At 36.7% G+C, this 27,884-nt stretch overlaps 1 protein-coding gene across 1 annotated transcript in view; it reads left to right on the forward strand.

The window, feature by feature from the left end:
- LOC122791691 (GTP cyclohydrolase 1-like) overlaps nt 1-27,884 on the forward strand; it is a 149,158-nt gene that overhangs the window by 87,722 nt on the left and 33,552 nt on the right. The window contains exon 3 of the mRNA XM_044059621.1: nt 14,734-14,789. Within this exon, the coding sequence (XP_043915556.1) occupies nt 14,734-14,789 (56 nt within the window). The remainder of the gene's footprint in view (nt 1-14,733; nt 14,790-27,884) is intronic.

The raw sequence follows: 27,884 nt of genomic DNA on the forward strand, positions 1-27,884 counted from the left end.
TGATTTAACCAATACTTGACAGCTGAAATGCCAGCTTTGTGTGGAATACTTGTGTACAAGGATGATACATCTAGTGTACATAACAGCCAATCTTCTTCCAGTTGAGAGTCTTTAATAATGCAAAAATTGTGTAGTATCTTGGATGCGTGATCTAACCATAGTCAATAAAGGCTTAAGATATTCTGTCAGAAAGGCAGATAAAGGTTGAGTAAGGGATCCTTGACCTGAAACTATGGGTCTACCTGGTGGGTTCAATAGATCTTTGTGTATTTTTGGAATTAGGTATAGGTATTGTGGCATTGGTTCCGGCACCTTGAGTTGCCTAGCAACTTGTGTGGTGATGATGCCCTCCTCAACAGCTAGATCTATGAATGAATCAATGTCAGTTTTGAAGTTAAGGGTGGGATCCACTACCATCTTTATATAAAACTGAGATTGAGACAACTGTCTAAGGGCCTCTGCCTTGTATTTTGAATAATCCATAACAACAATGCCCCCACCTTTATCAGCTGAAGTGATCACTATATTGTGGTTCTGTTGTAATTGTGAGAGTGCTTCCCGTTCAAGTTGATTAAGATTACTCCGACTACTTGTGAAATCCTGGGAAAAGTGTAAATCTCTCATAACACACTCTTTGAATATTGAGACGTGTTTGTCCATTGGTGGTACAAATTTGGATTGTCCAAACCTGAAACCAGTAGATCTTTGAGAGCTAGACTCATCTGCAAAAAATAGCTTCAGGTTAAGTGTTCTACAAAAGTTGTTAATTTCATCAGCTAAAAAATGTTCAGGCACTGGTGATGTGGGTACAAAATTTAAGCCTTTATTCAATACCTTATATTGTGCATCCGTAAGTACATTGGAAGAAATATTAAGTACATTATTCACTGTGTTGTAATTTGTTTCAATAATGTTTGGAGATTGGTTGTACCCCTGTCTTCGTTTGTGTTTCCTCCCTGCCCTGCGCTTGTTAATCCTAAAGGGATAAATTGCTTCCTTTTTGCTACTGGGGACGCCTGGTTGGAAGAAACATCACCATCTGTGGTAGATGAAAAATCATCATCGGATGTGACCGTATGTGTTGTATCATGCTTTTTGAGGATAGATCTGGGTCTTTTCTTACCCCTTGGTGGTTTATATGTCCCCTCACTAAACCTGACACTTTTTGCTGTTACAAAGGGTTTCCCTTTTTCATAATCCCCTAGGTCTCTGTTAAATTTATGTATTTTCCTTTTCTTGAGTTCTTCTTCTATATGTGTCAATTCCTTGGCTAATTCTAATAAATGACCCTGATAATAGTCTGTATTAGAAAATGCTTCAGCTTCCAGACAGGTGGTTTGTAAGTCAATAATTAGTGTTTCAATAATTATTTCATAGTATTTAGAAAGACTGTCGACAAAAAGCATGGATGCCTGATGTTGGGCATTAGCCCAATCTTGTGTTAATTGGGTATCAATATTAGCCACTAAGGGTTGCAACTTAATGCGAAGCCCTCTTGGTGTAATGTCTTTTAATTTGTATGCTTTAAAAAGCTTCAAATGCCATATATTTGTTCTAAGGTTTTTCATTTGTCTGCTGAGTTTGGAAAAAATAGAACCACATTTTTCCTTAGAGTTGGTTAGGCCATTTTCTGTTATAGGGGAATGACTATTGTTAAGTCCAAATGCATCTAAATTGTCCTTGTCAGCCGAAAGGCCCCTGAGGAAATCATTTAAATCCATAATTAATGTCAAATTATTTGGAGAAACAAATCTTTTAATATGCAAAGTATTTTAATCACGTAACTTAATGTACCTATATGACCAAATTGTCTATATATACAAAAGGAAAAACAAAAAAGGACCATATTTATCTAATGTCTATTAAATTATAAATCACTAGGAAATGGTTTGGGGGGTAAAGTTGGCCTAAGCATCCAGAGTGATTATACTATTCAAAATATATAACCATGTTTCATTATATCTGGTCAAAAAATTGACACTATTGCCTAAGTAGTTGGAGTCGGTCACCAATATAGGCAGTAAATGTGTTATAATGTTTTTTATATAGTACCCTTACAATAAGTGGTATTCTTATCATCAAGAAAAATCCCGGTTTATATCTATATTATCTATCAATTTTAGTGGCCACCATAAGGTTAACTCATTACCAACTCAAAAAGTTGATGTATCCTTACCATAAGTGGAACCAATATGAAAACCAATGATTTCAAATATACTTGTTAATTTGTGCCACCGTAAGGGTATAAAATGATACTTAATACAAATATAACCATTCCTAGAACCAGACTTGCCAGTTGACTTGTTGTATCAGATCAGCTTGTATACAACATATTCACTAATATAATCAGTGATACCGACCGTCACTAAAAAGGCCAAATAGAACCAGTGACCCTTATATCAAAAATGAGATGTTACACATAGATTAACATCTAGATTGATAATAACCCTGGTCCAGCAGTCAAACAGTATCCCCCAACTTGCATAAATCCTGTGATAAAAATTTTTTTAAATACTATGCCTTTCCAAACCACAGTTTTAGAAAACCTTGTGTTATATAGACAACATAAGCCTACTATAAATTTGGGTTGGAAATCCTAATGGTTATGAATCAAATGAAACCACTTAGAATATGATCTTAAATCTATAGCAGATGTATTTCGAAAAAATTATATGTAATGCCTGGTTATCAATAACCTACATTAAATTTGCCAACATCCATGCAACCATCGATTTGTGTCTAAAAAACTATGTATATATATTGGGAATTGACTAGAATCTAACCACTAACCTGATTGCTGAAATAACAAAAATTGTCCAATCATGACAAATATTGTATAGAATGTTGCATTCTGTAAAAAAATGCACTAAAAATATGACCTATAGCACCAATGTTTATATGGGTCAATATGCCAATTTCTGTTTTAAATACCGTCCTGTTGGTCCTACTTAGGACTGTGAAAAGCACTGCATGTTAAACCCAAATAGTGAAATATTAAATTTTTATAAACCTATTTGTTGTAACTTATGATCATAGGGCAAAGTATACCTGCACACCTATACTAATCAAAAAACAAAAGACATACTATGAATCCCTTCCTAGTTACTAATACAAAGACAACAACAAAAAGTATTGGGCCCCAATGCGTGTTTCAATAATTAAAGCCCTGTTCTTATATATACCAGAAATTGCTAACATTTCTTGTGAAGGAATTTGCGTAATTACATATTAAACATAGAAGAAAAGTTATTAATCATCCCAACATACATATTGAACATTAGTTGGAATAATGTGAATCGAATAACGATGTTAAATATATAGTTTTCCAAATTGCAGTATCATACAGCTTGCATTGTTTGGTGCTTTGGTATTCAAACCCAAAGTTTTAAAGCCATACCAACATGTAATACCCTGACCAAATCACAATGACAAAACTATACATCACACATATTGAAAAAAGTTATTACAATAAAGCGACTTCAGTATTGTCACTCTTCCCAGTCCAGGCCACTTTGATTTGTTGATACAAACGCCCAAAGTACCAAATAGTTGGAAAAAATGTTATATCACCAATACGCTAAAGTTCCAAACGATTCACCGTGTTCACCACTTGCTTGTAGTTGGATGAATTAACGTAATATAAACATTTACATTAAGTCATTTCCACAGCAAAAACCTGATTATATAATATTGCCCCCACAAGCAATCGATCTACAAACTGTGTTGCGTTAGAATCCAAGCTTAGAAGTCACACTAATCTTTCTTCTTTTATTAACCCCTCCCATTAAATTATAACTACATAATTTTTCATAAATTTTATGTCTAGTAAAGACACTTCATTCATTGAAATACACACTCCCAGTTTTGACCACATCACCAAAACCCCTTTTATCGTTATTTAGGGTCATTCTCATTTCCATTAAACATCTACTCAGACAAACCAACACTTCCCTCATCCATGTTGTGCTCCTAGCAACTACAAATATATCCTCTGTATATGTCAAAACTACTGGAATCACCATTTCGTTTTGCATCAGATATCTAGTGTCTTTAATTGTATAAGCTACTTCCCTCACTATCACATTCCTTACCACTGCAAACGATATTCCACTCATGGGACATCCTTGTCTTATAATACAGTTCATGCATAATTCTTTACTCAGCCACCCATTCATAAATACATTCACTCTATTTTTTGATATGCTGACATACTCACTGTTTTAATTTGTCTGTTCCACACTTCTTTGTACACCCCACAAAGCATAATGTCTTACTATATAAATGTCTTGCTAAGATCACCTACCATAAGTTACACATCCTTCCTTTTACTTATATCATCCACAATTTCACTCACAATCAATAACAATGCTTGGCATCCCTTCCCTTTTATACCTTATATACTTACTTCCATAATATCCCTCATCCATCCTTCCATTCTTATTTGTACTGTTCTCCTAAAAAATGTATAATCTGTATTATTTAGTATGGTGGATCTCCAGTTTTTTTATTCTTCTCATCTTTCTTTCATATAAATTTTGATATCCCCCTACATAACTCTTCATAAACAAACCTTTCATTCAACCATTCATTATGTTTACAAAATACTCTTTGCCAATCCATTACTTTCTTGTACATTCCATACACTACAACATCTGCGCCTGATACTGGATCAACATTTACTTTCCTAAGTACTTCATCCAATTCACTATTAATAATTTATTTTTTAAATTCTTCCTTAACTCATTCTAGATGTTTTTCATTTTCCATTCTCATATTTTCTTTGTGCTCATTCTTATGCATATTTTTCACATGATATACTACAATACTTGTAGCTTGCTCCTGTGTTCTTTTTAGCTCTCTTTTTATATTTTTCACTGTCCTCACTTTACTAATATCCTCCTTTACTATTTTACCCAAATATGGAGATGCCTCCTCCCTTCTCCCTTGTAAATAGTATCTCTGCCTAAGCAGTAATGCCTTCATTTTTTTCAATTTCTTTTACATATTTCTTTTTCCATATCATAATACTGTCTTACGTTATTCTCTAAATTTTCTAATACATTTCTATACATTTCCCATACTTCACTCTCTTTCTTTCTTACATCTTTGGAAAACCCTTTGGAAAAAAAAAAAAACACTTAAACTTCTTTTTTTTAAATCCAATCCACCATTCAGACCAGTTTTTATAGAAGTCCTCCATGGTTATATAATCCTTCCATAATTGCAGTACTTCCTAGTCTCTAATTTCACACCATAATTTCTCATTTATTCTTTTTATTCCCATATCTATTTTAATGTACTCCCTTTCTTCCCTCACCTCCATCCATATTGTTAAATGGCCGGAAAAAATCTGTTGCAACTGTATTGCCATCTGCTACCCCAAGCCTTCCAATAATATAAAATAATCTATTTCAGATCCAAGTGCCCCACTTATAGAAGTCTTCTGACTTTTGTTCAATGCAGCAAATTTACCACATTATTACTGTGTTGGCCTGTATGTTTTACATCCTTCTCTTTCATTTTACATGTTCCACTTAAATCACAATTAAAGTCCCCTGCAATTATAATGTTCAGGTTAACCACCAAATAGTCTAATATTTGATGAAGCAGATATTTTCTTTCTTTCTTTCTTTGCTAGTTGTATATGCATATCATTTTATAATTCTGTAAAAATGTTCTCTCCATCTCACACTCACAATGGTTAGCCTTCCCATCTTTATCATCATTACGTCTAGTATTTTCAGTTATTTATACAACACAGCCACCTTATTTCCATCCCACATTTTTTTCTGTTTGAAGTCTTTCTTCATTTGTCAGGAATCTTAACATCCTTTAACAAAATAACATCCAAATGACATTTAGCACATCATATCAGTATCCCTATCCTTCTTACAGGGTTAATAGTACTGTTTACACGCACTCTAAAATTGGTGCTTTTTTTTAATTTTAGGGAAATATTTTAAAATGTTTATTTTCTTAATTTTACTCTTCCCCCAAACAAATATTTTTCCTGCATTGATGTACAAATATTCCTTGATCCTCAAAATCAGATTTCTCATTGGCTAGAACTTCATAAAAATATTAGTATCAATTCCTTCTCCTGACCTCTCTTTCTGCATGCATTCTCTCTCTCAACATTTTCCTTTCCATATTTTTTCTTCTTCTACAGTTTCTTCTTCACCTTGTTCACCCTCTCCCCTGCCTCTTCTTGTCCTTCATTGTGTATGTTTTCTTTCCTTTTCCCTTCTTTTTCATTATTAAATGCATGCTCTTGGCAATCCATCCAAAAGGATTGTTTTTTATACAGCCTGTATTCAGGCACAAACCTTGCTCTATGCCCTTTCTCTTTACACCTTGTCAAATCATTAATTAAATGGGAAAATACCCACAAAAGAAATATGATTTAGGCTGGCCAGCATATCTTAATGTCCCTCTATGACCAGTGAAAGAATAACACTTGACAAGTGTTTAACCATGTTTTTTCTCCTTTCAGAACATCTTTAATACACCACAATATACAATTCACTATTGTTACCAGTTCTTTTTTTGATTTGAGAATGTCTCTTGTTTGCATCTTTAAATATCTTTAACCAATGAGCAGGTGGTCTATTCTTTTGCATGAACACAATTCGCATATAATGATAAAATATAAACTCCAATGGAATAAAGCACTGCCCGGAGGAACATAAAAAAATAATTTATTCATAAATGTTAAACTTAACAATGGTAAGCACTTTCACAACTGCTTCATCAGACCATAAACACATAAAAAAGAACTACACTAATACATATATGCAAACACATCAATTAGCAGAAAGCCAATCACTAAATAGTAACAGTCATTCACTTAAAACACCAATGTGTATGCATCTAGTAAGCAATAAAAGTCTGATAACCAGTACAGTGGCATGGAAATGTTGTCTCAGCTGTTTTACTGGGGCTCCTATAACTGTCCACCACCTACAACTGCCCTGGGAACTGACTTGAATGAAAATGTAAGATGGAGTGATCATTACAGTAAAAAGGATATAAGATAATTTCCCTGTATAGATTTACTCTGCAACACACTTGGTTATGCATTATAACCTAAAGAGTTATCACTTGTACACAGTTGTTACATTTTCTAGTGTGACTGTCGCTATAGCATTTATTATTAATTTTTATGTTGAGTTCATTAAGTACTTTACTGGATGATGCACAAGTCCTAATGTTATTCACTGCTCTGATGATTTAGCCCCAGTAGATCTATTGGTATGGAGAGCATCATATACAGCAATATGTTGCAGAACATTCCATTAGTTTCTTGCAAATCTAGGTGAACATATATTCTTCAGCCTTGGCTTGCTCCTGGTGTTGTGAGTCCTCATCACATCCCAAACAATGCCCACTGTATGCTGTGGTTTGCTTTCCCTGTACCTTGTAATCTGCAATGGACTTCCTCAATGTAAAAAACAGTGTCATACCTCTTTCCCTCTTACTGCAAGAAATATGGACAAAGGCCCAAAAATAGGTGCACATTTTTAATATTGCTCTTGTAAACTTAGTTGCTAGAACAACAGGATTTGTGTTACCATACATTTTCTGAAGGATATGAAGTCTGAAATGCAAATGATTGTCATTATTTACTAACTTTAATCCTTAAAGCATCCCAATGATTTGTCAAAAAAACACAATTTTTATGAGGAACAGACCGAAAATATGAGGCAAAAATCTGGACATTCTGCAAAAATTTGTACAGTTGATAGGTATGAACAGCGTTTTTGTTTGTGGCTAAATGTGTATATCTTCAGTAGAATACAAACACACATAAAATTCTTTACCATTCTTTCCAGCTGCTCTCTTAACATTCTAAATTTGAAATTATACATTTCTAGAACAGACATTTGATATTTTAAAATAGGTATCACATTTTAAATGCATTCATTTGTTTGTTTATCTAACTAGGAAAGCTTTTCCCTCCATGAGTTGGGGAGAGGGTATATTAGTTTGAAGAGTTTTTGTGGTCAGGCACTAAGTCAAAATATTGGGCAACCAAGAACAAGTAAACAGGCTGATTAGTATGCAAGTGTGAAAACCTGATTGATTATATTTGTGTGAAAAATAAAAAAGACCTAGGCCAAAACAGATTTGTACTAGGCTACCTGCCCTTGTGGGCTATTTGAAGCCTACCCAATTACCCTATTTCAGAATCAAACCCTGTACCTTGGGCTTGTAAGGTAAACACTTTAACCATTATACCAAAGAGTTATAATAGTTGAAAAGAAAATAGTTGATAATGAATGATGATTATTTTTTATAACTAAAGTATTTTATTTATTAACTTATAAAGTGCTTGTTGCTTGTCATCTAGTTATATATTTATTAACTGATAAGGGAGTATTCATTGCAAAATAGTATTACACTGTGGGCATCCATGTCCACTGGCCAGACTGTTCTAAATACAATATCATTTTTTTTTGCTATTAATTTTTTTTATTAAAAAGAGAGAAACAGTAATTAGGTGGTGCCTAGCCTGATAGTCTGTGGTGGTGGCAGTTTACTACAGTGAGTCAAGATAGAAGGCTGTAGTGCTAGGGAATATTACCAGCCTTCCCACAAAATTAATGTGCTCATGTAAATCTAAGAGTTTATTTGAAATGCAGTTGATGCGGGCAATTGGGCACTGGAAGGCACCAAATCAAAGAAATGGTGGTAAGAAAGAGGTCTGGGGAACTAAGCCAGAGACTTTGCTTGGTGGGTTGTTGAGGGTCAAGATCTCTAACCAGAGCAGAAGTACCTACTTCCTTCATACCTTTATGATCAGGCTGCACTTAATGAATTATTTTGTGGTCCATTTTTGTGAGTCTTATTCATATAATTCCAAACCTCATCTGTCTTACCTTTGCATTAGTTGGCAATGGTGGTATTCAGATCCCATCTACTACCTTTCTCCATTCTCTAAACTAGTAATTTTAGACACATGACAAAAGCCACATATCAAAAACTGTAAGCAATACATCCCAACTTGTCCATATATAATAAAGATTGTCTTAACACTGCTTTCGTCAGTAACATTTTTTATTCCACTTTGAGCCAGTGTGCCATGATGCTCAGTACTGGGATCACAGTATTTTCCTTATTTCAAACAGGATGTCTGGATACACAAACAAAACAAATTACTACAGCATGTTAATCATGCCACCCTGATGTTTTATTCATATATCATGAACTTATTCATAATGCAAACCTTATACCAATGTCACAACCTGTTTGCAAACTAGATGAATGAAAGTAGATTATTCCTAAATGAATAGAAGACAGAAATCACATATTTTAATAATCCAAATGATAATCACTGCAATAAGACAAACTCAAACTATGTTTGGATCATCTGGACCTACTGAAGCAGTATGAAAGTAAACATTTGTAAGATTGCATGAAGGATTTGTTTTTATGTCTTCTCTGACCATTTCATTGAAGACAGGATGATCACATCCATTCCAGAAAACAGGTTTGGTTTTGGGAGTTTTTCACCTTACTTTGAGACTGATTTTCCTTGAAGTAGGTTAAGGGGTATAGTGGGGATCTCATTCAAAGAGGTTGTTTGTTTGATCCTGATCTATGCCATGGGTACAGGCAGTCAGTTTTCACCAGAAGAACTGAAGAAGATTTAAACCACATTTCTATACATGGATTACAAGCTTAAACTTCAGGATCACATAGAATTATTTGCACTAAGTGAAGTTCAGCATGTCTGGTACACAAAAATTCTTCTATTTGCCAACTTTAACCTCAGGCACCTTATCATTATCCTTAGCGCATGCAGAACTGTAGAGCATGATAGTGATGTTGTTCAGATTGTACTGCAGCCTAACAAACACAACACTGTTTTTTTAATTTAATTTATCTGTGGAATATTTTTAAAGTGATAACAGCAAGTAACTGAACTTTGGATTACCTTACCAAAATATGAACATAAATATAAAATGTTCATCAATGGTCCAGTAATGAGATCTATATCACATATGCCTAGCAGCCTTCATAAACCACATCTAATTCAGTTATTTCCCACAGCAAAGCACACAGATTACAATAAATCAGTCACCTTCACCAGCAATTCTTCCTGTCTTTCTTGTAGACTATGCAGGATGCTGACAGAGTCAGAGTTAATCTAAGCATCATGAGCACCTCGTGCTGTAATTAACAGCAATCGTACAGTACTATGACATCCTGCAGTAAAACATATAGTAACTGGAAAATGGTTTATCTGCTGCATATTCATTGGGCATCAAAGTACTACAATGTGTAAGTTCACTACCTCACACCACTTGGTTCCCAATTTGTTTCTTGGCTCAGGTGCCTTCTGTGCAGAGCCAGCAAGTCCTCCATGTGCACACAGGGATTTTTACTGGGTGCTTCAGTTTCCTTCTGCAACCCCAAAAACATGCATTAAGTGAACTTGTCATTCCTCCAATGAGCAAGTGCATGTGTGTGTTTATATGCTCTATTAGAGTATCTGTGTGTGTGTGCATGTCCTGCAATGAGTTTGCCTTCCTTTCAGGATTAGGTCTTATGCCTTGAACTCAGTGAGTGGTAGGAGAGGCACCAGCTCCCCTTGTCCATGAACTGAAATAAGCAGGTAATTGAAGAATGAATGAATGAATATTTGCTGTGAAACAGTAGCAAATTGTTTGTTTGTGTCTTTCGGCTTTTCCCGGTTAGGGGTCGCTACAGCGGAACTCCGGTCCTCTAATGATTGGTAGTGGATTTTTACGTACTGGGTTACCAGCCCTGACGCACAACCTTCAATGAAGGCATGCCCCATTCACGTATGCCTCCACACAGAAGACGCTCTAGCTGAGAATCGAATGGGACAACGTCTTGCTATGAGGCGACAACGCTACCGCAGCACCACCACCACAGAAAAAAAATCTTTTCATCAGAGTAAGTGAGGCCCTATCCAGTAGTATTTTAAAGAACTGGTAAGTGAAAAGGTTTATTTAAATGCTAAATTTCATATAGACTCATATTCCATTTTTCTTATGTTAAATATGTAAATACTCTATGCAATATTTGCAGGCTCACATGATCTGAGTGTTCACCGATCACATAACTAGTGGTTATATAACTTTAGCGCCTTCAACCTCCTAAGGCTTACTGTGATTTAGGAATAATACAGAACAGAGGAAAGTCATACTTAAGTATAATCTTGTACTCTTTTCACCCACCCTTTATGTTAACTATACCATTAACTTCTGCTATGTTGACTTCCTACATAGCAGCCCCTGTATCATTTAATGTACATTCATTAGGTCAGCCACATCCATTCTAATGCCATAATCAATTTCTGTCTCATACCCCAGGACTGTGCACTTTCTAACTGTTACATTTCATCTGAAATAACTAAAACAACTCTGGCATCTGTATAGCTAATCTTTTCATATGCACATGAATAATATATTACCCAATTCTGAGCCTTTACTGATTTTCAGTAATGAAAACATGGATGTTCATCTTTGTACTAGAAAAGATGTGACATTTTTATGCATTTTTGCCCAGTGTTACTGCACAATTATTATCTACAAACTAAGTATATAATTTGAATGTATGTATGTTGAGCTTTCTCCCAAGGTCCCCTTTAAAAACATGTTTTACCCAGTAGGGCTAACCAGTTAGAAAAATATGAATACATTTGTAACTAATATATAAAAAATATATTAAGAACAGTAATATAAAATGTGCAGACTATACTCAATTAATGAATAAATTCATACCAAATAGAATACAGTTCATCTTCTAAAAGATTGGACATGGATTCCATCTAAAATAGAGTTTAAAGATCATGATATTGCAGAATTATACTTGCCCACAATTAAATCATAAAAAACATTGCAGAATTAACTTCAGTTAGGTTCCACAAAATCTGCACCCACCTTTCTCATTAAAGTAATCATTCATATACAAGTCAAAAGTGCTGAGGCTTAAAGCTTTTCCAATGTTTGCAGGAAAGATATTCCAGATATGGAGAGCCATGGTCAAAAAAGCTCTGCTAACCTATTTTTTTAGTCTATTAACCACATTTTGTTTATTTTGCTTAAATATGTCAATTATGTTTATGCTTGCTGTTACTCAAATGAATCAACAAAATATGGTTTGTTTGCACAACATGCTGACAAATCAGATTACCAAACACAAATACCAAAAGTACCAGAAAGGCAAAAATTCACACTGTAAGCATTTTTTGTGGGACAAAGCTCTCCCTCCCGACAGCAACAAACTTCTATATACCAACTCTGCAATCACACAAAAACAAAAAAGGATACATTTTTCAAAATAAAGGAATCACTGTTTGTGCTCACATAGAAACTGTACCTGCAGTGATTTCCTGTGGAAAACAATCATCTGTATTTTAATCCACTTGCTTTTATGACTAAGGAACCCGATGCGTGGGGAATGTAAGGTGGGCAACCAGTTGGTGTACCATTTATTTCACTGTGAAATAGTAAATTATATTGTTCTGTGCTTAAAATGTCTTTGTCTGTTTCACTGCATTAAGCATTTTAACAAATTATTATTATTTTTTTAGTAAAGACAGTTTCCACTTGGTATGGCGCTTCCTCACTGAAAGGCTTTATGCATCAGGTTCTGTTCACCAAGAAAGTTGTCACCTATGATTTGTGGTTGCCTGTTTTCACTTTGTTTTATTATTCTATTTTATTTATTTACCCTTTGTTGACCACGTTGGTCTCACCAGGCCAGCATCCCCTTTTCAGAGAAGACATGAGATGCTATTCATACTGGCTATGGAAAATTTGGCCAGAGCACAGGGGAATGTCTACAGCTGTTTTGGATAAATTTCATAGATCTTTTACATCCGCTTGAGCTACTATCAACTTTTTCCAGGGTAGACTAAAAAAGTGCTATTCATACTAACTAAGGAAAATTTAGCCAGGACACAGGGGAATGGCTTCTACTATTTTGGTTAAATGTCATGAGATATTTTACATCCACTTGAGCTACCCTCATCCAAAAGACAGCACACTCAATGCTGAAGAAACCCCTAATTAATCCAATCACCTGCAGTGGGAATAGAACTCACACTCTTCTGATTTTTTTCCACCAAAGGAAAGTCTGCTAACTGTTGAGCCAATGGGACTAGATAAACATGGACAATAAAATGTGTATATCTGTAGTACCTTTGGGCAGTTCATAAGCATAACTGTTATCACATACACAAAGGCTTTTTGCTTGCTGTTACTTCCATTTTACTTCATCGCTTCCAGTGATGTCTCTGTACATCTTATATTGCCTGCTGCTTGTTTCACCCTATTGTTAGGGCTAAGCACAGGTATTACTACTTTCCACAAATGGACAGACTTTAGATCTTTATGTATTTTAAAGTAATGCACTCCCCAATCTCTCTCAAAGCCTGTGAAAGCAGAAAACAGTCAAGTATCAGCTGATGCCACTGGTTGCCATAACCAGTGTCACATGATCTGTTACTACTTCTGTGTTATAATCTGTAACTGTACACTGATTTCATGGATGCTAACCTCTCATAAATGGCTCCCTTAGCTGTACGTGTAGTCCACACTGATTATTCTTGTACTGTTTTGTTGGATGGTTACTGGATATGACTTTCCCCACCATTTCATGAGAACGTGTTATGATTTATATCCAGTTTATAAGGCTTAGTTTGTAATTTTCTTCATAAGTGGCTTGTATATTTTGTTCTAGTGCAGTATGTAGTTTTGCTGAAAAAAATAGTGGCCTGCATTGTGTCACCTTCTGCTTCTGTGCTATATCTGAAAGTAGTTTACTCATCCAGTGACTAAAACCTAAATCATTTGTAAGTTAAATCTACACATTTTATGCATAATAAATTTAATAAAAAATATGTCAAGAAAAATATAATTGTTTATCTGAAGTGAACCGAGGACAAGTAGAAAGAAGCATTTATATGGACTTCATTATATGAATTATTTTCTGTAACAATAGCCCCGATATACAGTTTATTAATTTTGCACTTTTCACTCTAAGAAACTTCTGCCATGAAAAAGCGTCCCCTTCCTTATTTTGACTGGTGAGTACTAGTCACAACTGCACCTCAGAAAAGTGGTATGCACTAATGGTGAGGGGTTTTCCTATAAACTGCTCAGAGGAGGTAGGGGATAAGTGAGAACTGCACTTCAGTTTTCTACAGCTGCATGCTGTAAAATACATGTAGTGAGCTAATGGCTAGCCAGTTTGATTGTTTCATAAGGACAAGATACTAGTAGCCATATGCATAAATTACTTAATAGTTATGGTACAGCCTGCACTATGTGGCATTTATTAATTTATTAACTTCCAAATGATCTGTCCAACAGAGCCCTTTTAGGCATGACCCTGGGCCATGACCCAATAAATATACAGCTACTACACTACACTGCAATGCTGCTTTTTACACACCATCCAAAAAAGTCATTAATCTGTCACAAAAGAAGCTCTAAGTGTTCTGTGCTAATGGCCACTTCAAAGGCTCTTATCACTGGCTTAATCAGCTAAAGCCTGGAAACTGTTAGACATGTTTCATTTCACATGACACTACCATCCAAGTAAAAAGTGCAGCTGGAAGCCAGCTTGATTAGAGATGTTCAGATTACAATTCCATAATTCAAAAGATGACTTCATCTGCAGTGAACACTGTGTATGGTCTTCAGTTTTGCAGTTTATTTATGAATAAATTAATCATGTGTTGTCCTTTTTTTCTAGGTTCACATTGGCTATCTACCAAACAAGAAGGTTGTTGGACTTAGTAAACTAGCAAGGTTGGTGCAATGTTTATGGCAATCAAATGAGCAGTTTTGAACACCATCACCATCACTTATTATGAAAATGTTATACACTGCTGTTTATAAATGTCTAATAAAGAATGACCTCTATAATTGCACAACACTAGTATTACATAGATGGTACATTCAGCATGTTATGTATGTTGCCTGCTCTGACCCTTGTCCTGTAGCTAGCAGAGGATCAGAAAACTTAGTTTTGCCTTTGCAATGTGAACATTATGTGTTTTGCTCTAGCAGCTAATGTAAAGATATCAAAAATTGTAAAGGATGCTTCTTATACATCATTAGGCAGTATTTGTGTGCAATGCTGAATAAAAATCAGTGGAAGACACTTTTATTGTACAATAGGATACACTCTATCAACGATCACAGTAACATAACCTCTATGCAAATGTACATGTGCATGGACCTTGTTTTCCTAAACTTCGTATCCCTGGTAAGCATATCTTCTACAGCCCTACACCATACATGCAGTTTATCTTCTTTCAGTGGGTTTATTTACATCCTACTACAGTTCCCAAAGTTGTAATCCTTGTTATTGGACGAAAGCAGTTTCACAGTGTTGCCCTTAGCTTATGTATGTAGGTGACTGGTGTAGGCCATGGCACCTTTGTTTGTCTCCCCTTAGCTCCCCAGCTGCCACCAATGTAGCTAATTTAACCTGCTAACCACTGTTACTACTTACTAGATCCAATTGTAACCAACCATGCAGGTGTCAGTGTAGCGAGAAGGTGTTATACTGTAGTTTTCTTTGTGGGTGGTGGAATTGTCCCATTTGCTGTACTTCAGGAAAGTCAATGCAGTGTCACCAGAGTGGGAATTAGTAGGTATATTCCCTTTAATGTTTACTCATTGGATAACTCAACTTTGGGAACTGTAGCAGGATGTAAATAAATCCACTGAAAGAAGATAGAAGATAGGCAATTTCAACTACCCCACCATTAACTGGGAGAACTACTCATGTACCAACTCTTGTGCTCAACGATTTCTGGAATTCATAAATTCCAATGCCTTGGATCAACTTATCCACACCCCCACCAGGGGCAGCAATATCCTAGACCTGGTTATTACCAACATGGGCAACTGGTGCTCCACACCAGAGGTCAATTCCTTGTAGGTCAGATCTGACCACAAGGTAATCACCCTAGACATCCACATCCCCCCCCCCCATTAGGGAAACCACCATAAAAATTCTCCAAAGCCAACTTCACGCTTCTTAAGACAGAAGTGGCAAACGTCATGACACCTATGCTTACGGACAATAGAGGTATGACTGCTGAATCCTACACAAATGCACTTTATAAGCACTTACATGAGTGCATGGATCGTGCAATCCCTAACAGAACCAAGATACTATCCTCCAAAAACAGGAAGCCAATCTGGTGGTCTCCTGCAATAAACAAACTCTACAACAGAAGAAAGAAACTATTGCAAAAAAGAGTAAAATCCCATGATTAGAAAAACTCCCTGGTCAGCCTCAGTATGAAGCTGAGATCCCTGATAAAATCCTCCAAAGCTAGTTACGAAAACAAAGTCGCCACTGACTCTAAAGACACCCACAAAGCATTCTATAGCTATGCCAAGAATCTCAAAGGCAACACTCAGATCTGCTCTGAGTTACAGCACAATGGCACTAAATATACAGAACCAACTGATATTGCCAACATCCTGGCAGATAGGTTCAGTGCTAACTTTACCCCCCTCTCATCCCCTAAAGGGCCCAGCTTTACCAGAAGAATGCAAAGTTCCTGTAATCACGGCTGCACAGGTAAAAAAAAAATTCTCCAAAGCCAAGAACACAGCATCCATGGGACCTGACAACATCCCAGGCTGTGTTCTACATGAACTACAGAATGAACTGGCACCCCACCTAAGTACCATGTGCAATCATAGCCTCACCTCAGGCTATGCGCCCACTGAATGGTGCACAGCGACGGTTATCCCACTCCACAAAGGGGGAGCCACCACGGACCCTGGAAACTACCACCCCATTAGCCTGATGAGCCTGGTCTGCAAGGCTATGGAATGTATCATCATGGAACTTATAAACAATGACATTGGTAATCTCCAAACTCAGGACCCCACCCAGTTCGGGTTTGTAAAATGCAGATCATGTCTCCTAAACCTGATAGACTTCTTTGAAGCAGTCAACAAAGCCATAGATGAGGGTAAGGTGGTTCACACAGCCTATCTAGATCTCACCAAGGCTTTTGACAACATCCCCCACTCTGGAATTATAGATAAACTCACTAAACTAGGTATAAATCCTTATGTCACAAGATGGGTTGCCAACTGGCTCACTGACAGAACCCACACTGTGAAAGTAGCAGACTCCAAATCCAACTTCAGACCAGTGACCAGTGACAAGTGGAGTACCACAGGGTTCAGTCCTGGGTCCTCTCCCATTTGGTATCTACTTCTCTGAAGTACATGCTAACACAGAAGGTCTTTGGCTAATGAAGTTCGCGGATGACTGCAAACTAGGAGCCATAATCAAAACTCCAAAAGATCTGGATATCCTACAAAAGGGCCTCACTGAGACAGATGCCTGGTGTCAAAGCCATTGCCTCAAGCTCAATGCCAAAAAGTGCATTGTCATCCCTTTTGGTAAAAACTCTGTACCCATGAACTACCACATAGGTGGTAATCTACTTAACACCGAAAGTGTGATAAGAGACCTTGGGACACAGGTAGACAGTAGTCTCTCCTTTGATAATCACATTGCCACAGTAGTCAGGAAATCTTTTTCGCACCTCATCACAAAAGGTTTCTTATCCAGGAAAAAAGAGGTCATTGTTCCCCTCTACTCGTCACTCATTAGACCCATTATAGAGTACAACGCCCCTTTTGGTATGTACCTCACAAGACATCTACAACTGGAAAGGCCGCAGAAATACCTTACAAAGAGGATTACCAGCCTCAAACAGATGCCCTACATAGGCCATCTCAAAAAACTGCAGCTTTACTCCGTCGCATATTGCCTACTCAGAGGCGATCTCTGCCTAACACAGAAAGCTATGTCAAACCCAGAGCTTTTGGACATGCTCCACTTAAAGAAATCCCAATCCCTATGAGCTACATGCTCTAGGGACCTAAACCTTGTGACCACAATAAACAGAATATGCTGGAGGGATAGATTCCTGTCCCAGCGACTTCCCATACTCTGGAACAAACTACCTATCTATATCAAACAAAGCTCCTCATTAGCACTCTTCAAGAAAAATCTTGATGATTGGATGGGAAATAGGAAATTCACCCCAGGGATAACTTCTGTGGCTCTGCTCGACAGTGGCACAGGAAAATAATTTTCTTGGGTGGCGAAAGGCAGGGTACCTTTTCGCTAGGCTTATATAGGCCCTAGGGCCAATACCCTAGTACCTACCTATGAACCATTGTAGGCAGCAGCAGATGTCTTCTGTGTTAAAGTCTGGCATCCTTAAAAGCCTTCTGGACCTTTCACTTGCCCAGTGAAGCATGAGCTGGCATTGTCCACTGTATCCTTTCTGAGACTTGGCAGACCTTTAATGCCTCAGCAGTTTATCATGTTTCAGTCTTTAATATCAAATACTGAAGTCTGTCCTTCTGTCCTTTGCAAAAGACATTGAGTTCATTTATTTATTTTACATTTGTTGACCGGGAGAGACCGACTGAATACATGTCCATTTTCAGCGGAGGCCCAGGGAGAAAAGCTCCACAGATTAAGAACAAACAACTATGAGATTTCTACATAGCAAGCAAGTATTCATAGGAAAACACATGGTTTAACAAGATTCCATAGTTTTAAAGTTAAAAAGTACAATATTCATTGGTAGTTGCAAGTTTTAACAAAATTCCATAGCTTAAGTTAGAGTAAAGTAGTACTTAGAATGTACTGGTTTCCAGTAATAACATTGATTGAGACAAATGTAAGTAAAAGGGGGTTGGGCGTGAATGTTAGGGTTAGTTTTGTGAGATATGGTTGGGTTTAAATTTAGAATGTGTATAGCTGCTGACTGTTGGTGTGGGTGCTCGCAGGTGAGGCACTATAAAGAGGAGTCGAGATTCTTCTTGAACGGATAGAAGTCAAAGGGAGCACAACAGTGGGTCAGAGGGTGTGTGTGATATGGGTCAACCTGGTGGGTAGCAAGGGCACAACCATGCGAGTTTTAGGTGTTCTTTTAGTAGCTTTTTTAATGTAACCATTGAGTTGGCTGAGGTAATAGAAGATAGTGAGTTCCATATTTTACCAATGTAGTTAGGGAAGAGGGAATCACCTGCTGTGTTATTGCTTTTGGTCACCTTGATTAGTCTTTTATCACTAGAGCAAAGTTGTCTGGTATTAGTTTGTAGTTTAAGTAGATTAGATAGGGCTGTTTTTTTTTGAGGAAGTAGTGGGAGTTTCAGGGCGAAAGAAAGCTGATGGAATGAGAGGAGATTTGGGAATTCAAGCCAGTTAAGTTGATTTAGTGAGTGACAGTGGTGGGCATGGTAGGAGGCACCAGTAGCAAATTTGGCAATTTGATTGGAGCAGATGTTAAGCTTGGCCATTTCAGTTTTGGGTAGGTTGGTGAAGATGGGAGCGGCGTAGAATAATGTGGAGAGGAGGTGGGTTTGAGCTATGGTTATTCTAGCAGGTTGGGCTAGAAATGGTTTGTTTTTATAAAGACTGTCCAGTTTTTTGTAAATGCTTTTAATAGTTTGATTTATATGTAGATCAAACTTGAGGTTGTCAGTGGTCACTCCTAGCAGTTTAGTATGAGTGAACTTTATTGCAGTTATGCTTTAGTGTAACATTGTATTTTCCTTAGCCTTTTCAGTTCTGACATTACCTCCACAGTTCCACTAGTCTACCAGAATACTTGGAAATGTCAGAAGGATCCCTTTTTGCAACATGGTTTCTCACCTTTTAATAGCCACAAATCCTTGCACTTTGCATCTATCCTCATATTAAAGGAAGGGCTATTCTATTTTTATTTTATATTTGGGTGAGATGGATCATAATGGCCCATTCTCTGTCACAGCCTAGTTACAAAATATAAAAATAAAACAATCCACAATGTGCTGTTAGTATTATGCACAATTTAAACTAACACTAAATTACCTCTGTACTGTTTATAACTAAACAGTTACCATCATATCCTCAGTCGTCTGCACTTGACCACAGGTATGCGATTACAATTACATAAGTAATTATGCTATTAATCCACAATGTGTCTCAGCAAACAAACATTTTTAGTTTGTTAAGAAAGGAGAGCAGTGCTGGTGCTGGTTGTAATTGGGGATCTAGTTCCAAATTTTAAAACCAAGAAGGTTAAATGCTTTAGAAGTTTCAATAGATCTTTTCTTTCTTGGCCTTCACTGAAAAATGGCTCTGCCTATTTGAAAATCCTCTGTGAACCAAATAAATAACCTGACTTTTGACACTCACTATATGTTCATTTTTTTATATGCATCTAATTTGTACAGTGACTTCTAAACCAGGCTCTAACTTCAGCTCTTCCATTTTTTTTTTTGTTTTCAATTTCAAGTCTTCTTCCATATCATGACTCCTGAAGCTATAATCACACATGTTTGAACACCATAGACTGAATTTGGCTAACAGCAAATATCCACACCTACTATACTGCAGTACAGGTTCTGGAAAACAAAATGTTTACATTTTTGTTGTTCTTTTGTAATAGAGAACGTTACTTTCTCACAGTCTGAAGAGCTCATGATTTTCCTATTATTGACCATTCAGACTTTCTTCTCTGCTGCCTGTTGTACAAGCTACAGTTTTCTGATCACTGTCCAATATAAATTACACAAAAGTGAAGAAAAGCATACAGTAAGCCTCAACTAACCTGCATTCAGTAACTTCTGTGCCCCAAGGACAAACCTAAGATGTCAGAGCTTTGTTCTGTCAGCGCTGAAAGCCTTTTCTTCAGTGGTAGCATTCATTAAAACCTATAAAATTCCTTGTAGCTTATATCTTCTTTCCAGGAGCATGTTCAGGAGGAAGCAGGTGCAAACATATCATCAGCAGCCCTTCTATCTCTCAGTATAAGTACTCTGTAATAGTCAATTATCCATCTATACTTTCCTCATAGCAAATTAACTGCTGTGAAACTTTATTGCTGCTGCCGCTAGTAAAATTGCTTTCTATACCACTATTGATTTGTGTAGCAATCCTCATAACACTGCATTACCACTTCACTATAATGCTGTTATCATCATTATACTTTACCCCCAGTGCCATATAATACAGTCATCATCAAAACACTACAGTACTGCAATCCACATCATAATACTACAATACTGCTACTCTGTACTGCAATCCACATTGTAATACTACACTACTGCTACTCTGTACTGCAATCCCCATCATAATACTACAGTACTGCTACTCTGTACTGCAATCCACATTGTAATACTACACTACTGCTACTCTGTACTGCAATCCCCATCATAATACTACAGTACTACTACTCTGTACTGCAATCCACATCATAATACTATAGTACTGCACTCTGTACTGCAATCCACATCATAAAACTAGAGTACTGCACTCCACATCATAATACTAGGGTACTGCTGCTCTGTACTGCAATCCACATCATAATACTACAGTATTGCACTTTGTACTGCAATCCATATCATAATACTAGGGTACTGCACTCTGTATTTCAATCCACATCATAATACTACGGGACTTCTGCTCTATACTCCAATCCACATCATAATACTACAGTACTGCACTCTGTACTGCAATCCACATCATAATACTACAGTACTGCACTCTGTACTGCAATCCACATCATAATACTACAGTACTGCTACTCTGTACTGCAATTGCCATCATAATACTACAGTACTGCACTCTGTACTGCAATCCACATCATAATACTACATTACTGCTACTCTGTACTGCAATCGCCATCATAATACTACAGTACTGCTACTCTGTACTGCAATCCACATCATAATACCACAGTACTGCACTCTGTACCGCAATCCACATCATAAAACTAGGGTACTGCACTCCACATCATAATACTAGGGTACTGCTGCTCTGTACTGCAATCCACATCATAATACTACAGTATTGCACTTTGTACTGCAATCCACATCATAATACTAGGGTACTGCACTCTGTATTGCAATCCACATCATAATACTAGGGGACTTCTGCTCTGTACAGCAATCCACATCATAATACTACAGTACTGCACTCTGTACTGCAATCTACATCATAATACTACAGTACTGCACTCTGTACTGCAATCCACATCATAATAGTAGGGTACTGTTGCTCTGTACTGCAATCCATATCATAATACTACATCACTGCTGTTCTGTACTGCAATGCACATAACAATTATGCAGTATTACTGTTCTGTACTGCATTTCTCATCATCATAATACTGTGCTGTGGCTGCTTTGTACTGTAATCATCATCCTTGCTATCGTTTTTGTCATGTTACATAACCACTTCCCTGGAATTATTTTCTTCATTGTATTGCCCACATATATGCTTCTTATTCCAGACTTTATTTAACCACACTTAAATACAGTAGTTTGACAGTAAACTAGGGACCCTTCTGCATTATACTGTTGCTACTGTCTTCTTTATACCAGAGTCAGGGTACTATATTGACAAATGTTTGGCCTGTACTATGTCTTTTCTCTCTTACTCATTGTCAAGTCTTACCTGCTTTTTCAGCAAACACTTACTATGTAGTCTCTGCAGCAGGACTAGACTGTATTATATTCATTCACTTTTCACTAGCTACATTTCCTGCTTGCCTTTCCACCTGCCATTTACACTTAGTCATAACTTTAGAAATGTAGCCTCTTCATATATTGCAAGAATCATATATTCAGGGGTATGGCACTCATATTGTCTCCCAAAAATATTTTGTATTACTGGCAGATGGCAAAGTTTCATGCTGCTAAATTATACTATGCTTTATGGTCTACACACGTTAAAACTATTATATGCTGTTAAAGTATCTTATAATATGGTTAAGGTCACATCTTTCATATCCAATTTACATAAGCAAAACAATACCCAAAGTTAAGGACCTATTCAATACCCGTTACAAAACTCCATTTACTAACCAAGGAAGGTAGGTGCTCACTAGGAAAGGAGGGATGCCCTTTTCAGTGTTGGATATGCACTGAGACTAATCCCAGCAAGTACTTCTGGCACCTGACAAACTCTCCAACCAGCCTTGAATAAAACTGGCACATCGATGGTCAGTGCCTCTAACCTGGAACATTACTGTGTAATTTTGCACAAAGCAAAGTTGCTACAGGTTATGGAAAGAACCATTCTAATATCCTGCTCCCAAACATTCACCTTTATCTGTGCATAGACTACATACCACTGTCCCATGCTTGGATAGTGATTTTTTTTCTGAAAGTTATTTTAAATGCCTTCTTTTTGCCATCTCATGGTGTGGTCTAAGCAATTTGCTGCAGTTCAAAATATAAAAAGCTATCTATTTTTTAACTAAAAGCAGGGTATAAACTGTAGCAAATGTTTGTTACATTTGTAGCAAACAGTTTGCTACAGTTTATATAAATCATTTTTTTTTTAACTAAAACAGGAATGCAATAATGCTCTGTGCAGCCAGGATATAAACTAAAGTTTAGCCCCACAAGGAGCACTACAGCACTCAGGTTTAAATGTATCTCAGGAGGGAAGGGGGCAGGGCACAGAAATGAGACCTGAATGGCTGGGTACAAAGGAGAGGGGGTGTTATGCATTTTGCTCATCTAGCTAGAAGAAACATCTGTCTTTTTTGCTCTTCACTTAAAGATCTGAGGGGTGGGGTGCTGATAAAGCTTCTCTATGTCTGTAATTTGGGTTTGCTGTTGTTGAAACAGCACAGGGCACTGGTTGAGCCAGCTATGTCTCTGCCTGGCATTATAGCAATCTTGCAAAATACTAAATCAAAAGCCCAAACAATCCTAGCTAAAGAAATCATTTTTTTTTTTATTTGTATGTTCTGACAGCTTGTTTCTGAGCATGCATTGACTTTCTGCATGTCAACTTTTTTTCAGTTTAGACCTTTTTAGGTGCACACACACACATGCACACATTTTACATACATATATATATATATATATATATATATATATATATATATATATATCTTGAGAATCTCCCCCACAGCCTGTAAAAGAAGCATTTTGTAAGTATCAAGTGGTTTTTAGAGATTATGTTTCACATTATTGCCACTCATACAAAATGCTGATGTAATGGACTCCTGATGACTGACTAGTACAACACTGGTTACACTTCCCATGAACAGATTTCTGTTATGTCAATGTAAGTGGCTCAACATGCAGCATACTTGCCTTTGGTGCTGCCATATCAGAAAACTGTGGGTTCTCTTCCCACATAAATTATATGGTTTATTTTATCCAATACTGACACTGCATAACTGCCTAACAGTAGTGCTGCACTCCTGAGTGTGCCATCCTTTGGATGAGGCATTAAACCAAGGGCCCAGCTGCATGACTTTGTGGAAGCTCAGGTAGATGCAAAAGATCCTATGTCATTTATCAAAAAAAAGAGTAGGGGAAGTTCCCAAGTGCTCTGACCAAGCTTCCTCTAAACAGTCTGAATATTACCACAGGTCTCCCCTGAAAAGAAGACTGGCCCAGTGGGACCAACCTGGTCAACAGAAGTAAATACAATTATATAAATAAATACTGAACTGCATTATACCAGATATTGAGTTGTTGTAATTAAAAATGTCCTTATTCAAATAGCAACAAAGAGTAGTTCTGTTCAGACTGTCTGAACTTGTAAAAGGATGTCCAAAATATACCAGCTTACTGTACCCAGTATTTATAGCTAAGAAGACCATTTGTTTATATATCAAAGAATCCTGTTTTATTAAATGACAGAAGTACCTCCTCCTAAGTTATGCATCAGAGTGTTGAATTCTGTATATGAAGGATGCTAGGATGCTTGGATACTGTGAAAATGAAACTTCTTGTTCAAAAGTTCGTATATTGGTTGGGTATAGGCAAACAAATGAGAATTTAACCAAAAGTTGTACTAGATGGCACATTGTTCAGAGTGCACTACCACAGTCACTTCTGCATCCTTGGTAAGGGCTGTAAACACCAAACAAGCACATATTGTTAGGTAACACACATGGCCGGCCTTAGGCATAGGCCAACTAGTCGGCCGCCTAGGGCGCCGCTGTAGCAGGGGCGCTTTTACAGTATTTATTTGGTGTAGGTAGACCAGGTTGCGGGCACCTGGGTGGTGTGTGGGGGGCGCTGTGGAGCCCTTTTGCCTAGGGTGCCAGCTGACCTAAGGCCGCTGCTGGTAACACAGCAGCATGCCATTACTGGAGTGTTCCTTGAATTTATTTTTGCAATTGCTGTTTGTGTACATTTCATATGGCCAGAGTCATTTGTACAGAATCAGCCAGCTCTGAAATGATGGCTTCAGTGATAACCACAAGGTTCACAGATAATGGGCCATGATTCACTTCTGAAGAGTTTAAAATCTCTACAAAACAAAATGGCTTCTAGCATGTCATATCTACTCATTTCCAGCCACAAATGGATTAATAAAGAAATTCATTCTAAAATTCAAAAACGTTATTAATATCTGAACTGATAATAGTAAAGAGACAGTTTACTTCTTAATTATCAAAATAAAGCAGCACCGGCAATGTAGCTCCTAATTGAAGCTTGAACTCATACTTGGACCCAATGTTCAGAGTGAAATAACAATTCAGGCACCTAAATGAGAAGCATTATAGAAGTTTTGTTATGGAACAGCATGTATTTAGTGACCTGAGGAAAAAATTCAGTTCAGATTGCCTTAAGAACTTAGTCTTTGATGTTTACAATTGATTCGGTGGGTAACACATACATTTGTATGCAGTCTAGATCTGAAGTGCCTGGACACCAGAAATCTACTGTCCAAAGAAAGACAGTTGTAATCTAACAGATTGATGGACAGTGTCTTACCACAAGAAGAAAGGATGACCAGTGCCACACTTTGCACTTTAGGCCAAGGCTGGAAGACTTCAGAGTAGGTGCCACTGAATACCAAAGGCAGAACCGTATTTTATAGAGAAGTTTGCCTTATGAACTTTGTGAAACTACTACCCCATGGCTAATAAAGTTATAGAAGCTATCCCGGGCACCAGAAGATATTCTCTTTGAAACTGAATCTGTGAGAGGGAAGATCATAAAACTGAAAAAAAAAATTGATTAACATATAAACAATAAATGATTGTATTTATGCAGGTCTATTATAATTGTAATATATGTATAATTTTTTTTGTATCATTAAATTGCATGAAACATAAAGCTGCAGCATTTACAGTTAAAAAAGCAAACACATCAAAATGCAGATATAAAAATACAGCTGAAGGCAGAGCCAAGATGGCCAGTTGAAAGAAGCAACTTTTCAGGGCTCTGCACTTTTCTTTCTATTTATACAGGAAAATATTAGTTTGAAAGAGAATTAACTTCACTAAGAGATGTATTAGTACTTTATACAACATATTTCAAAAAACTGTGACGGCTACTCCATATTTCCCTGTCAAAATACACCAGAGACTTACCAAGAACATGTGAAAGAGGAGCAACTTAAAATATTCTCACTCAAACTCTTCACTGAAAAAAGACTTACAACAAGTAATATCCATGCTTCAAGAGCTGTCAATAAAAAAATTATGAATTCTAGGAAAATCTGGGCAATTTAAAAGAAAACAACCCTAAGCAAATAAACATCCTGAAAGAGATGTTTCAACAACAGCAAACCCAAATTACAGACATAGAGAAGCTTTATCAGACATTGAGGGAAGACCTAAAGAAGACGAAATACAAACAACTTTCCTTTTGAAACAACATGCTTGGTTACAGAACAAATTGGATGGCCTGAAAAACAAGGAGATGAGATATAATATCAGAATTTTATGGTCTACTGGAAAAAATGAAGGAAAATATATAATTACTTTTCTATCATCCTGAATCCCCAAATGTCTAAATTTTCAAGAAGGCCTTTCCTATGGAATAGGAAGAGCACATTAGTCTATTGGTAAACCATTATCTACTAATTCTGTTTCACCACCGAGGGCCACATAGTAATAAAGTTTCTGTCCTTCCTAGACAAAATTCTTTAAAAAAAAAGCTTGAGCTAAAGCTCCTTTAAAATACAGACAACACAATATACGATTTGATCATGACTACTCAACAAAAACAATCAAAATGAGAAAAATATGTTGACCATTAAACTGTTGAAACAAAACAATATAAAAGCACAAAGAGTCTTTCAAGCAAGAATAAAAAATAATTTATCAAATGGCACCAGAACATTTAATAATATTAAAGAAGGAACGTTTTTTGTTAGAAATAGCAATTGATACCCCTCACTGACGATATCGGCTGGAAATCTTCTACTTTGAATATATCCTCAGAAAAAACAGCATGGACAGATGTTAGAAAGAAACAAACAAAAAAAGTATCTACCTACAGTCTCTTTGTCAAAGGCTTCCAGAACAATACTTACATAGCTACCTTAATGAACTTACTACAAGCTTATACAGAAAACCACAAACTGAAACATGTAAATAAACTTATCATACCACTCCAACCTAAAACTTGATCTCATACAAGAAAAGAGTCAGTAAAAAGCATGATAAAATGTCTCTCTTTTACATAACACTATCGTATTAATACCAGATAACTAAATTAATAAATAAGCTGAGATACTGACACAGTGATTACCACTAAAGTATTCATCTCTGATAAAGTGACTCTTCAATTTCTGTATTCCATTTATATCACAGAGAGAGCATAAGAACTTTACAGTGTTTGATATGTAAATTATTTGTTTGTATACTTAACATAACCTTCTTTATAGAAGAATTAAACATATTCAATAGAAACATTCTCCAGAATATTAACATGCTATAAGGTTAAAAGTATCCACAAACAAAAGCAAAACCACTGCACCAGACAAAGTCCAGTCCAAGCTCCAGCAATGTATAATGTCAAATCCAAGCAGACAAAGGAGATGCACGGCATAAAAAAACAACAAAACATTTATTCAATGAAATAAAAAGTGTG

The sequence above is a fragment of the Protopterus annectens genome, chromosome 1.part0, assembly GCF_019279795.1.
Source record: "Protopterus annectens isolate FY-2018-M chromosome 1.part0, PAN1.0, whole genome shotgun sequence".
NCBI classification, from domain to species: domain Eukaryota; kingdom Metazoa; phylum Chordata; order Ceratodontiformes; family Protopteridae; genus Protopterus; species Protopterus annectens.